This window comes from Fopius arisanus, unplaced genomic scaffold, assembly GCF_000806365.1.
Source record: "Fopius arisanus strain USDA-PBARC FA_bdor unplaced genomic scaffold, ASM80636v1 scaffold00024, whole genome shotgun sequence".
NCBI classification, from domain to species: domain Eukaryota; kingdom Metazoa; phylum Arthropoda; class Insecta; order Hymenoptera; family Braconidae; genus Fopius; species Fopius arisanus.
In genome coordinates, this window is record NW_011887763.1 from 809,079 (window position 1) to 824,113 (window position 15,035).

Below are 15,035 nucleotides of genomic sequence, written 5' to 3' on the forward strand. Positions count from 1 at the left end.
CTCCGCTTATGAAAATTGAGAAAAAACACTGGATAATTATCGCACGCTCATGAAACATTGCGAGTCATGAAATAATGATTAAAGGGGAGTACGACATATTTATTCGGGTCAATGCGATCACCACTGTCTAAAAAATTAAAAAACAATTAATTTCCAGTAATTTTTGCTAGGAGAGAATAGGAATAGCAGATTAATAACAGACCACTCAATGTTCGTTTTATATTCTCGTGTATTTCCACAATCTCTCGTCCCTCTCCTCCATTAAATATTATAATAATTTATTACCTACATATTTACATGATAACTGATATTTATAATACAACTTTATTGTACAAAAATTGGATTTCATTATTCCCTGGGTTTCATCGAGGACATCTCACTGGTTTTTTTTTCTCCGTGAATAAATTCAAAGCCAAATGCAAATGTAAACATAAAACCCAGAACCACAGGTGTATTGTTTATCGAAACCGCACAATCGACTATTCGTGGCGAGTATCGTTAACATCAGTGGGATATGCGCATGTGTGGTGAATGGCGAGTTGAGGTTCAACGCGATACTGATTATTTAATTTAATTGTTTAAATATCCACGAGATTTCACGTGAATCAACACAACACAATCAACAGAACAAAAAAAAACTAACAAGACAGTTTTTCTTTGGAAATTTTGTGTAACGAGTGAAAAATTCATCGTCAACAAACACGCGATATTCACCGTGAGTTGCAGAGACATTTTGAAGGGATTTTGTTAAATAAAAAATTGTTGACTTCTTTTGGAATATTTCACGTTCATCCGTGAATTTTTATGTCTCATCAACAATTTTTTCCTGGTGAGAAATCACAGATCTCCACACTTTCTGGCAAATCCCTCAAACCTTTCCACACCGGAATACTTTTCTAATTAAATTTATCCCAACAAAATATTGTCATTATCTTGTTTAATTATCACCAAAAACTCATGATGAAAAACGATTTTGATGGTAATTATCATTGCAATAAAATTCGTCGACAGTACGAGAAAAAAAAATCGTTTCACCTCAAGCGCGGGGATAAATTTACTCACGAATATATTTCGATGGAGTCTCTGCACTCGTCTCCCTCTCAAAATAACTAAAAATCACAACAAAAGAGACCAAGAAGACCCTTAAAAAAATCACTGTCAACCAAGAGTTCAACCCTAATTACCAGACTTGCGAATGACCTCTTCAGCCTTAGCCCTGAGTCCATGAGCGCTCTGTACTTGTCTCCTGATCTCATCATCAGACGACGCCGAGTCATCATCGCGCTCAGTCTGATGTTTAGAGCTTAAATTCTGTGGGATATTCTGTATGTCCAGGAGAAGTGGATGCTGTGAACCCCTTCCATGCTGCGGATGCTGTAGTTGTGACTGGCCAAGTAGATTTGATGGAAAACCAGCAGGCATCAATGACGCAAGATTTTGCGGCACAAGTCCGTTATATTGCGACAATATTGCGTGAAACTGGGGCATTTTCAGGGCGTTGGATAACCAAGGGGCTGTGAACATCGGTGGCATCAGCGCTGGCCAGAGAAAACTATTCGGTGGACCCGATGGATTAGCACCTGGCAGACCTGATTGCAAAAAATGCGCGTGGAGAGATAATTCGTTCACATCTGAAACCAAAAATCATCGAATCCATCAATTCTCTATTTTCCCCTCTTAAAAAAATTCTGATCTTAATTGTCAATTGGATTTTCAATTTATTTTGGTAAATATCGTGGGAATTTTCTGCAATTATTTAAATATTTATGGAGTGACAGTCCACCTATTCCTGTTTTTATTTACTTCGTCCATATTTCCCACCCCCCAAAACATTTTTAAAAAAGAAGAATCAATAAGCCGAAAACACCCATTGAAGAAGAGAATTGCCCATCGACTAGTATTTGATTAAAATGCTAGGAGATCCCTCTTTTCAAATAGAACAGAATAGATTCGCCCATTTCCCCTTGATATCTATTCACTTATTCTCTGACACGTAGAGCATCGTAAATAAATAAAAATCGATGGTGAAACCCTGGAAATGGTTGTTTAATAACCGGCATTAGTGATATGGCGCGGTGAGATCAGTAAAGCGATCTCGTCGCCCTGGAAATAAACTCGTATCAGTATTAACCCGATAATTTATTATATATCATAATAGATGGCAATTTTCAACACGTGATTCACCGACAATAATCTTATTCCACCCACCCTTTGAGACAGGTGCGCAATACCTCGGAGCGTCTGCTTCCAGTTTAATTATACCAGAAGGTGTAATATGATTAATGGATTGCTTACCTCCTGGTCCGACGTGCATGTACGCCGGATCACGTCCCATTGCTTTCCCCTTCTTTCGCCATTTTGCTCGTCGATTTTGAAACCATACCTGTCAAAACAAAAATAAAACAACAAATTAATTCCACAATTAATTCCAACAACAATTGGATAAACTCATTTACCGATTTATTATAAAAAATCATTGTTTCATTCATCAACTTTTAACATTTGAGAAATGGATTAGAATCATGATAAATCTTTCCACTAAATTTATTTAATTAACAAATATATATCTCAATAAACCTCTATTTATTTTTGATAAAAAAAATAGTGGATGGAAAAAAAAAATAAATGTGATGAGCATGATGATAATTTCAAGGGGCATAATACATGGACTACTTCAGCAAAAACGTAATCCACCGTTGTGATGAGGGGGTGAGGGGGAGGGGGATGATTAGGGTATATAAAAGTTGTATGAGAACCCCATAAACCCCGAGACCTGAGCTGTATATATATCGGAGCCCCACGGCAACAAAAGCATGCTCTCGAGGCTGATTAAGCTAATTGTTAACAATTATCCTGATTTCCTCTGGCCCTCTGAGTGCATTACAGGCCAACCCGCGCTCAATTTACTACCAACCCCCATTCTCTCTCACTCGCTCTTGTCTATAAATGCTTTTGCCTTCCACTCGAGTTGATTCACTTCTTTTTATTTGGGGGGATTTTCAGCGACCCCCTTCCACCCCCTTCCACCCCCTCGTCGATTATTTCATTCGGGGTATTATCTATTGTCCTATGATTTTTAGTCCGGCGGAAAAAAAAAAGTTGGGAATAAATTTCAGTATTAATTACTCAGGTGAGATTATTATTTTTGTATTTTATTGGAAATTTTTTTGATTAATTTTTTGCCGCAATGGATAAGAATATTTTGTCTAGTTAATTATTTTATTATTTGTTATTTTATTATTTAGATATTTTGTTTAATATTGCTTTTGATATGATTAATTGTTTGGTAAGAAGTTGATTGTGCGTATTAAATATTTCGGTGATATGAGGAATTTTTTATTTTCCACCCCGAAGACACTTCCGAGGCGTGCGTTAATGACGCCATTCATCCCCATAAATGGGCTGTAATTATTTAATAGCTCCCTATAATGGAAATAATTCCCGCAAATCCTCAAGTGTTCCCACTAATCTGAATCACTAATTTGAATCATCTATTCATAACCCATCTCCCCATTCGCATCCACCATTCGATAACAACTCCTTACAATTCAAATTTTGATTATCCCGACAGATTGCACCGAAAAAAAAATTACTACAATTACCCATTACCCCCCATGAATTATCAAAGAATAATTGAACTGAGGTAGACTGTTCCCCGAAATTCCAAATTCTCCCTGTTTACTCAAACCAAAAAAAATCCGCCCTTTAATCACAAAAAAATAATTCCCACTCACCCCGCGGATTAAATTCCCAAATCAATAATAACACGCCACCATCGACACCCAAAAAGCCACCCCTCAACCCCCTTCACTCCCCCTAAAAAATGTTGATCGCCTCATATCACATCCCGATCATTTGAGGTCGATTGACACTGCACGACCCATAAATAAATGTCCATTAATATTTATAAAAAAAAAAGATGAGAAAAACAAAACGGAAAAATTGTTGCACGAACTACGACATATCCCACGAAATCAGTAGCCGGCATTTTCCGAGTACCACGCACGAAATAGTAGAAATAGTGCGGACTGGGGGGTGGCAGGGGGTGTGGGAGAAGAGGATAGATAGGATAGGGGGATGAGTGAGGGGGGAGTGAGGGTAGGGTAGGGGATAGGACAGATTGAAATAAAGTGGCCGTGGCACCACTGCGCCCGGCGGATCATTTAGCGGTTTTGTCGAGCGACAGCCAATTGCCGGCATTGTCGCTTCGCTGTACCACAATGGGCCAATCGGAATGCTCTCTGTCTCTTTTCATTGCCCTCCCCCCCCCCTTCGCCACTGTGAAACCGTCAACCCCTGCCCTACGATTCACCCACACATTCCAATCTATCCCGGTGCCCTCCCCCTTTGTCCCTGAGAGTAAATCTGTCTTTGTCGTTTACTCCTCTTTATCAGATCCTCTCGTACATCCTCGCTGTGACTCTAGCCCCCCTCCGTCCTATCTCTGTCCGTATCCCGTGTCTCTGTCACTTTTCAGCGGTCTGGGGGGGCTCGTCCCCCCCCCATCCCGGAATGCGCGTGAACCGGGTGTTGGATAGTTACGCTAATCGAGTAACCAATTTTACAGCGATAGAAAAGTCATTTTTACGGGCAACCATCGGGTGATTCATTGTAGTCAATGGTGAATGAGGCATTTAGGGTTGCGGTGAATGACATGGAAAATTAGGGGGGCGGTGGGGTGATGTTGTTGAGTTTCTTCGAATTAAGTGGGTGAGGGGGCACTTTGGGGAGATGGACAGATTTTACGGAGAGCATTTTATTGGAGAGCAACTATTTGTTGCTTCGATAATTTGTTATTATTTCTGGCCGGTTTTTAAATAATTGGGGGGCTATTTTTGGATATCTTTTGGCTACATTATCAACCCTTGATTACAACCCCTCAGCATCTCATCTATCTTTATTCCTAGACGAAAAACTGTTGAAGCAATCAGAAACAATGCCACCCCTAATTAGTAAAGTGGCTCAACTCCATGAACAAAACGAGAGGAATACTCTTTACACCGGTACTTGTGAGCAATTGAATTTTGGAAAATATAATTCCCTGGAATTGGAAGACAACAATTGAATGAGAGATGGATTCCATGATTGAATCCCATCAGAGAACATCGCTAATGACTATAGAATGGAAAACAAAGGGATAGTTAATTTGGACTCATTGAATCGTAAAATCATTCAGAAATTCTTGCGGCCGGTAATTAATTCTGCATACTAAGATTAATCACTCATTTTCCATGGGCAATAATTCGTCTTTCCAAGATTTTTCGGGATTTTTCGGAATTCTCAGAAAATTATGCGATGGCCTGAAAATGATTCAGAATTTATCAAAGATCTGAAATTGATCGTTAATTCTGATTTTTATTTTGACATTGAATTTTTTATTCTAGATTTTTGTGTAGACTTTTCTTCGAAAAACCTTGGAAATTCTTTTGATTTTTATTCTTTTAATTACTGACCTGCACTCGAGCCTCGGACAATTCCAAATTGGAAGCGAGTGACTCTCGGTAATTAACGTCGGGGTACTGAGTCTTATCGAATGCTTTCTCCAGCTCATTCAACTGATAAGTTGTGAATGTCGTTCTCGATCTTCTGACTTTCTTTGGTCGATCCATATCGCCGATTTTTACTGGCATCACTGAATTATATCCCTGACTCTTCGAGAGGATGTCCTCATCGTCGGTGGGTAGACCAACTGTCTGAGGTGGTCTTGAGTGATCTACAAAAATAAATCAATCGATCGCAAATGTTTAAATTTCTCCTCTCACATAATTCCCTTCATTAAAATCCCCCAAAAATTAATTAACCATCAGCAGCAATTAATTCTCCAATCAACTCCACACTCAATTCCAAAATAAATCAATAAATTATAAAACTTAAAATTTCCCCTAGAGTCCCCTAGAGTGTTCTAGTCTCTCTAGACTTCTCGAGAAAATCCGCGGAAATGGGAAAATTTCATTTTTAAAAATCCTTTCAACTCTCCAAAAAAAGGCAAGACCAAAGATTTTCGCGACGAGAGGAGAGGTATCAAAACTGGAACATAAATTCGGCGACAATACCTTCTTGTTTTGTTTTTTATCGTTTTTATTAAATTTTTAAGCCCCCGTCAAACGTTGAACAACGGGCCGAGGCGATTTACGGATCGTCGAAAATATATGATCCATACGTCGATGATGTCTGACCAACGGATTTGCCAATTTTTAATCCTCGAGTATTTTATTTTATCGGTTGGTTGGAGGGGGGAGTAGTTTGACTACCTCTGGACTGTTCGATTTTTTTTTTATTCACCATTTTTTTATCTTTTATTTTCACTCGATTTTTGCATCAGGGGAAACTGATGGATTCACTCGTCTCGTCAGCTCTCGTCGCCCCCTCGTTCGATATCCATCTGATACTACATGTGTATTCACGTTTACCAATATTGGTACTTAAAGAGTGCATGAGTCATACTGGGTGATTAGTCAATATTTTTAGAGACGGGGGGAGGGATTTCGAGGATTTATCAATGTTTAGTGATAAATAAACGAGCGATTGGAGAAGGAATCATTAAATTTCTCAAGAAAATTTTCGAATCATCCGAGAAACAAAATATTATAAATATTTTCATTAGAAATATTAAAAATATTATTGAGGAATTCAATAATCATTAGTGCCATCAATTCATTGTTTATTAAATTTATTATGAAAAATCTTGAAAATAAAAGTGCCATTACATTTTCTTTTTCAATCACCTGTTGTGAGGGGATAATTTAATTTTTTAATCCATGAATATAATTATTATACAAATGAATTATTTATGATTCTCAAAAAATTATTCCAGACTTTTTAATCCTATTTCATTTTTACTTCAGTTATCCACTAATAAAAGTTACCATAAAATGAATTCCCAGATTAATTTCCAGAATCACCGGAAAATTGTTATAAATCGATAAATAAATCTGTCGATTTTATCCGAATTACTCCGTAATATCTCCAAAGAATTAGTTCCTCATCGGCACTTTTATTTTCCATAACACTCGTTAGAGGGTAAATTGCTTAATTACTCGATTAAAAATGATGGGACGATTTTAATGATTTAAACGGCGATAATTCTAATCCTGTGAAATCTCAGCGGATCTACCGAGTGAATAGGGGGACAGATGAAGAGAGATATTCCCCATAAAAGGGAGTCATTAACGCATCATCCAATCGAGTTACAGCCAATTAAATTGACCAACACTGAACCCGGCATTTAGTTGGAAACTTTAGGTCTGTGCAAGGTATATTATTCGGATTTTCATAAACCGTTGGACAGGCGCGTGCTACCGTTCATTTATTCGCACATGCACATGAGGTTATATCACACAGCGTTCAGGACATAGGGAAAACATATGGGAGAGTATGTAGGAGCTAATCCATCCTGAATAGAGAGATTTTAATGTTTTTATGATGGTGGCACAATGGGGGCTACCCACTTGATTCCCAAAGCCTTTCTATCCTCGTTTCCCAACAGCCCTCACCTACCCCTTCCAACCCCCTTTAACCCCCACCTCACTCCTCTTGCCTTCACTCTCATTTTGGTTTTTCATTAAATCGGGGAGAACGAGAGCCAATCAAACTGATATTAAACGTACGCTCTTTCAGTCTTTATTACGTTTCTTGCCACCAAAAAAATATATTGGACGAAATTTAATTTTGAGAATTGATTGATCAATCGGTAATTACTCATTGGTTTTTGGAATTATTAGGGGTGATTATGGGAAAAATATGTGGTGCAACCCAGAAAAATTTGGGATTCGAAAAATTAATCGATTGATGAATACTTTTTGAGTCTTTTTCTTCTTGTTTTATTAGGAAAACTGGATGAGAGTTATCAGTATTTTTCATTTGCAATTAACATTTATGGAATTCTGATCATTTGTTATTAATTATGGTGATTATGGAGGTAATAATGGAGTTGAATGGAAAATTTTTTAATTACTCGAAAAATTATCACCTACTGGTTATAAATATTTGTCTTAGAACTTTTTGGAAACAATTTTCTTGTTCAATCCCTCGAGATAAATTATCTAGATTCATAGAGAGCGTAAAATTACGGTTGTTTATAATTTATTAATGACACAAGTTCTCAATTTTCATCGAGACTTTGAAAATCTTCAATATCCGTTTACAAACTCAAAAAGACCAATCAAATTCATCTAAAATTCTATTCCTAAAATTTTGAGAAACCCGATTCTTTCAAGACCACTCCAATTCCCCGAAAAAAACAATTAAAAAAATATAAAAAACCTTAAATCAATCACCAGAAAAATTCTGAAGAGCCATTTCCCACGGATAAAATAAAAATCCCGAACTTCTTGGAAAAAACATTTCAACCCCCCAGACCTGGTTAAAACCCCCCAAACTTAATGACACCATCAATAAACATTCCCCCCACCCCCCTAAAAAATGCACATTGCTAATTACCTTCATTTTTCGTCGAGTGGCCAAGAATCTGTTCAATGCTGTAAGCATTGCGCTTCTGATTGCAGGTCTGTGCCATGACAGAATAAATACTGATAACAACCACTAGCCAGCGATATCGCAACAGCCAAAATGACAAATTAAATTCACTTATTTCCTCAATTCACCGATGGAACAACAATATTAACCGATAAATAATGAACCGTATTATTTTAAATAGCGGTAAACACATGAAATTCGTGCGAATGAAATGCGTTGGTCGACGGCGCAACACGGACTAACCCTCAAACGTGGAAAATCACCCCTTAATATCACACACAAAACCTACCCCCACCATCGCATCATCACTGTGCAACACCGCCATATTAGCCAATCGGCCAATGGGGTGTCGGGGTGCAGTTACGCAAGCTCCCCCACTCGTCGAGGGTTGAATGATGCTTCGGGGCGGAGAATATTTTACTCTGCCGCGTAAAATCTACCCTTGCCTTTTTTTTTTTCATCCCTCGATTTTTTACCACCACTCCACCACTCATTTTATCATGCCTTACACTACCCTCGATTCGTAATTCGGATGTATCATTCGTGGCTTTCTTACAACCCGCCCTCCCACACCGCAACTGATACCAGAATATTCACTGAATTTTTGGATAATGCAATTTCAAGGCTATCGTTATGAAAATTTATTACTTTTAATGATTAATTGATGAAAATATCAATTATCAATTTTTTAAAAATAGAAATCCGAATTTTTGTGCGTTTTTTTAAATAGTTAACATCAGTAAACTTAGCGACTTTAAAAAGTGTATTTTAATGACAAAATTACGATTATTCAATTACCATTTTAATTTAATTAACAAAAAAATCCTCATAACTCTTCCTCTTTTTACCGCAAATCTTAATTGACAATTGTGTCGATTGAAAAAATTGAATCAATCAGATCATCATCTCGCACTAGTCCCAAATAGTTTATAATTAATTTAACATTTGTGATGAATTTTACATTGACAAACATTCTAATTTCTCCACAATTCACTGCATTACCTATTGTTATTTAAACTCGTCATGAAAATTACTCACGATCCAAGCGATTACGAAGGATCCATTAATCCCCGTGCAAAAAACTTCTCCTCAAAATCCTTAAGCCCCTAAATTTCCCCCGCTAATTACGAAAAACGAGGTCGAAGCTTAGCCCCGCCACCCCCCGTCCGGAAAATTGAAAAATGAACAGTAGTGTTTTCCAAAAAGCCCCGGGAAAAATTTATGTGATTATCCTTACTTATTCTAAGACAACGCCTGCGTGCGAGACAGGGGCTTAAATCAAGTAGTTTAATCCTAAGAGGAGTCCGACGCTTATTACCGACACAAATAAGGCGCCCCCCAAGATTTTTACTTATCTCGAGGATAATTTTTCACAGATGGTTGCACTAACTATAACTGCACCAAATAAATTTTGTCACTAAACGGGGGCAAATATTTTCTATGAATTTGTTCCGTGGGGCATGACACCTGATGGGAAAATAACACGGGGGGTTGTGACAGGTCAATGACAGCGAAGACAATTGGGGAATGCCCAGCAATTTTCACAATGGATTTTATCTTAATCCACTTAGGGAAATAATGGCACCACAAATGGAGTGATTTTCGGGGGCTCGAGGCTCGAGGCTCGAGGTTTTTCATTAAAAACGAAGAAAAATTCTAGCAGAAACTAAAACAACAAAAAATTACGTAAAACTCACAAATGATTCCTTTATTTCAATAAAAAAAGTTAAGAACAAAAGAAAATTATGATAATGTAAAAAAATAATCTCTAGACTTCATCCGAATACCGGAATTATTTGGTATTCATTATTATTATTAATATAATTTATTTGGAAGGAGTGAATAAACTATTTGAGACAGAATTGCTTAAAACGAATATTGTCCATTTTCTAAATATATTTATTAATAAAAAAAAGCAAATAATTCCAAATAAAAATCCTTCACCCAAGAATCTCAAATTCGTTAATTGATATCTGAATTATCAAAAAACAATTCCAACAGGAGAAAAATGAAAAACCGTGCAAAAAAAATGGCATTTTTTTTTTCAAAATCATACATGACCGGCTTAACGTTTCCGAACGTAATTTTTACGCCATTCGCATGGTAATTTTCGTTATATATATATATATATTTTTTTTTTCTCCACGTGTATCCAGAGTTACACGACTGAAATACCCCTAGCAGAATAGAAAATTCCCATTTTCCGTTGACCCTTGGTCCATCGGTTAATTTTCCAAAGCAACATATACGTTATCCAGACTCATTTGGTTTCAGATTCCGCGTTATTTCGACCACACCCACACAGCGATAACCGAGGTGGAAAGGGTGGAGCGAAGAGGTGATATCTCCTGGTTATAACGGGGCTTTATGATGCAAATAAACCGCCCTATATGCTTTTGAATCTGGACCAGACTCGCCCTCGGTATGAAATTCATTATACCAGGGGGTGAGTGGCAGAGAGAGGGGTACACAGGGGGAATTTTAAGAGTACGAAGTACGCGAATTTAATGATAAAATGGTCCTCATCGTCGTGCGATAGGAGAACGGGTTAGAGGACCATTTTAATCTCGTTGATTTCAGTCTGAATGCAGAATTAATAACGAAATAAATTGACTCACCTGTACGGCCCAAAGCTGCAAACAGTCATTACTCACAAATTCTCAAACTCTCCATCCCCCCAAAATGAATCACACGGCTCCTTTCCTCAAAACTCCAGTTGGCCCCAACTCCATGAAACTCATCTGAAACTGCAACAAAGTTGATATTAATAATCTCCATCGCATGCATGTAATCTTGTGTCAAGTATCAACTCAGAGTGCAGCTATCTGCGAGGGGTTAATTGAGGATGGGTTTGTATCCCTACTTCAAGGAAAACTTGGCTATTGAAAATTTTTCCAGAAGTCACTATACTCTCTCGACGCCCACGGAATTATTTTCATTATTATTCTTATCAATACCAAATTGAGGAAAAAATAAAAAAAGTCATCGAAACCCCGAATTATTGGAAATCTCGAATGACTCATGCTATCAGATTGTGGTACTAAGGTACTTAGATATTTCTAATACCTATTATCACCGAAAAGATTTTCAAGGTAAAGGATTGGATCAAACTACTTCATTAGGAACTCTTGGAATTATTCCTAGGGAATTCCCCATCCGCTTAACGTGACTAAATATTTCAAGGGGATGATTGTCCCCTATTTTTCATTTATTTTATTTTTATTCTAGTCAACTCCATTTCAAAAGGTTTATATATTTTAGTATTGCCATCAATTTAATAAAAATTGAAAGCATGAAGATCTTTCAGAAGTTATAATTACTGTATAATTATTTGTATCAATGGAGTCAATTAATTTCCATAAAACAATTTAAACAATGAGGGAAATTGGCACCCTCCGGATAACACCCCTTCACAAAATGTCTCCTAATATTCCCACATCCAGAAATGATGGGAATAAAGGCGAGGAAATGTGCGAACGGAAGTGGAAAAATGCAGGGAAAGAGGTAAAGATTGAGCTGAAAGGTATGCAGTCGTGTTAGGTGACTGAGAATAGGCATCGTTTAATCTGCAAAAAGAGGGATGATATGTACGCGTGAAAAGATGAAGATGATGGGGATGAGAGATGTGAAGCTGTATGACGTGATACAATTGACAATGGAATCGTCGAGCCGATTTCAAGATCAAACAGCCGCGTTACGGCGCATTCAATCGGCCATATAATCTTTTCAGTCCGCGTCAAAAGGCGGTGAAAAATTGATAAAGCTGTTATCAAGTTGTTCGCTCATTGATGGATTAAAAAAACCGGCAATTATGTGAAAATGTCGATTTAAAGCGTCAAAGTTCAATGAAAAAAATAAATAAACCTCACCATTTTTTAAATTCCCAACAATTCGACGTATCATTTAACAATCAAGAGAGCGTCTTACAACATTGATTAAATTCCCTTAAATAAATGCACGAATTAAAAAAAGCCCATAATCTTAACCAGGACTTTTGAAATTGCCGCGTATTGAATCGTCGCTGACTTCACGCAATCGCTGGCCAATGAGATGCGTCATTCACTCTCACGCAACTTCACGGCGAACCAGTGCCGATTTAATTATCTCTAAAACGTATCCTATTAATCCCCGGAGGGCACCGAAATCCAGTTGTTGCGCCCGAGAGACCGGTTTTGTGGGGTGAATGAAGTAAAGATCGGCAGAACGTAATCAATGGTGAATGAAAGAACCGATTGAGACGAGTGTATGGGTGGATATTCGGGTGAAAATGAGAGGAGACAATTTCGGAATGGGTGTATTCCTCTCACCACTGTCACCACAGTGCTAAATAAACTGGCCCCCGGCGTCGTGCGCCAGCTTCTGGTAGCAAACTCGAATTTTATTAACTTTCTGTACAACGACTCTGGGGGTAACCCGAGGGGGTGGTTCTGGGGGGGGGAGATGGGGGTGGATTTACTCCAGCTTTCACTCGATATATCGTTGGTGTGTGGGTGGTAACCGTTATATTCCCCAATGAGCAAACGACCGGAGTACGATACAATTTGTGGGGGGTGGAAGGGGCGGAAAAATCCGACATGCCAAATAAAGAGATAGTAATTATTGTGTTTGGATATTGAGTTTATTTTCTTCGGGGGAACACTTACCTCACGTTTTCACTTCCGAACGTTTTCTCAACTATTTTCTCGAGTCTTTCCTCATCAATTTTTTTATTTGATTTTTTTTTTATTTGGACCTCGGGGAGTAGCGACTTGGAAGAGACTTTTTATTGTACGATTCGACTGTATCGATTGCAGACGATTGTAGACGATTCGATAGTATATAATTATTCCAAACGATTTTTTTATCTTAAAAATTCGAACCGGATCATTCCTCCATGTAATTCATGGGGTATAAGACTCTTTTTTTCAGCGAAAGAATTCGCAATTTGGAGGGTGCAATCAATACGTCGTCGTAATAAACCGATATAATCGCGAGTTCAATTGCACAGAGGATCGAGTGAGAATTCCCGGGATTATGTAAAACGATGGAAAATAGACAAGTCCGGAAGTACGTGACAGATTGAAGAAAGTCGAGAGAGTATGAGGTCAGATAACACGAAAGGGCAGACCAATGGGGGCTCCGACGTTACGCGAATTTCCCCTTCTCCATCAGTCCCCCTCTTTTTCCACCCTTACTCCCCTTTTTCGACTGGATATGCGTGAATGCACCTTTTATGAAGAGCGCGGAAAGGTAAATTGATATAAGTGAGCGGTTATTACGCGATCATTTGGGGATATTCGACGGTGAATAGCTGACTCGTGTCGCTCGGTTTTACCTCCCGTTCCTATTCGTTTTTTTGTCGGCGATATACGGCATCATTCGAGTCAAAAATTTGATAAAATTCACGATTATTTCCCATTTTTATCAGAATTTTTCATTTCCAGGAAAAATTGCGCAATCCGGAAAACGGAGAAAAATTGTTTCAAAATTCAAATGTCATTTTTCAAAACTGCAAATAATATCGTAGAATTAATAACAAAATATGTTATGATCATCAAACATAATAATTACTAATCACAATAATGACCATTAATTTTTCAATTAAATCTTGAATTTTCAGTAGATTGAAAATTATCAAAATGCTAAAGAAAAATGGTTTTATCAATGAGGAACTCTCTAAATTATCATTTAACTTTGTTAAAAAATTGTTTAATTTGACATTTCGAGTGGATGGGTTTTGATGTTCTGTATTGTTGAGAAAGTATATTGATAGTACAGCGACTCAATTTGCAATTAGCGGTGACAGTGGGTGGTCCAGTGATCCTGAGCATGACAGTTTTTACGAAAGGGCTTTTTGATGTTTTACAATGAGAAAGATTAACGTTGTAGTGGTTAGCCTGAATCCTTCAAATAAATTCTCATGTGCTATTGGGTTCTGATACCCTTTTCTACTTGCTCAATCTCGCTACTTCAACTCCCTTCAGGTCATAATTCCGGGATAATAACCACGGAGAAACCACATGATATTGTGGTCGTTTTGTCATTCCAGCTCTTCCATGAAAATAAAATATAGAAAATAATAATAAAATTCAAATAATAAAATATAAAATCCAAGAGCAGAGTCTCTACATAGATATCAAATATAAATATTACGTCACATTTTTTATTCGCACCGCAGCGCGGAGTCGTCAGACGATTGATTAATAATTATCAATAAAATTATCAATACAGAATCAATTCCCGTAATTGCAGGAGGGTGGCATTCCCTTTTCTCGGAATTTCTCCTTCTCCGCGGATTCATTTCGCCTGGTTATTTTTCTTATGGTTATTTTTATTTAATTTCTCCCTCGGTTTATAAAAATTATGAAGATAGCTTCGAGGGATGTGCTATGAGGTACTTGATGAGAGTCGATCAAAGAAAATCCGTCTGTTGTCATATGATGTCTTGAGGATATTCCTGGTAATTAGGAATATTAATTTCGTTTTGTGTAATTGGACGATGTTGGGGACATTGAAAGGACGGGGGAGGGGCTGTACGCCTCGGTTTTCAATGCAGATGTCAACCCATTATCATTCTCCAT

General features: G+C 37.7%; 1 protein-coding gene across 1 annotated transcript; it reads right to left on the reverse strand.

Moving 5' to 3' along the window:
• Positions 1–315: 315 nt before the first annotated feature.
• Positions 316–8,686, reverse strand: hbn (homeobrain). The gene is made up of 4 exons (XM_011301637.1): positions 8,440–8,686; positions 5,454–5,713; positions 2,296–2,383; positions 316–1,631 (listed from the first exon to the last, which is right to left on the reverse strand). The coding sequence occupies exons 1-4, from the start codon at positions 8,513–8,515 to the stop codon at positions 1,177–1,179; spliced, it is 879 nt and encodes a 292-aa protein (XP_011299939.1). The 5' UTR covers positions 8,516–8,686; the 3' UTR covers positions 316–1,176.
• Between the last annotated feature and the right edge of the window lie 6,349 nt (positions 8,687–15,035).

What these genes read in the sequence shown, in the direction of transcription:
- hbn (XM_011301637.1), bottom strand. Translation starts at nt 8,515, where the DNA reads ATGGCACAGACCTGCAATCAGAAGCGCAATGCTTACAGCATTGAACAG. An exon ending in CCACTCGACGAAAAATGAAG is followed by an intron (nt 5,714 to 8,439) that starts GTAATTAGCAAT and finishes TTATTTTTGTAG; the next exon opens with ATCACTCAAGACCACCTCAG. An exon ending in TGTCCGAGGCTCGAGTGCAG is followed by an intron (nt 2,384 to 5,453) that starts GTCAGTAATTAA and finishes TTGTTTTGACAG; the next exon opens with GTATGGTTTCAAAATCGACG.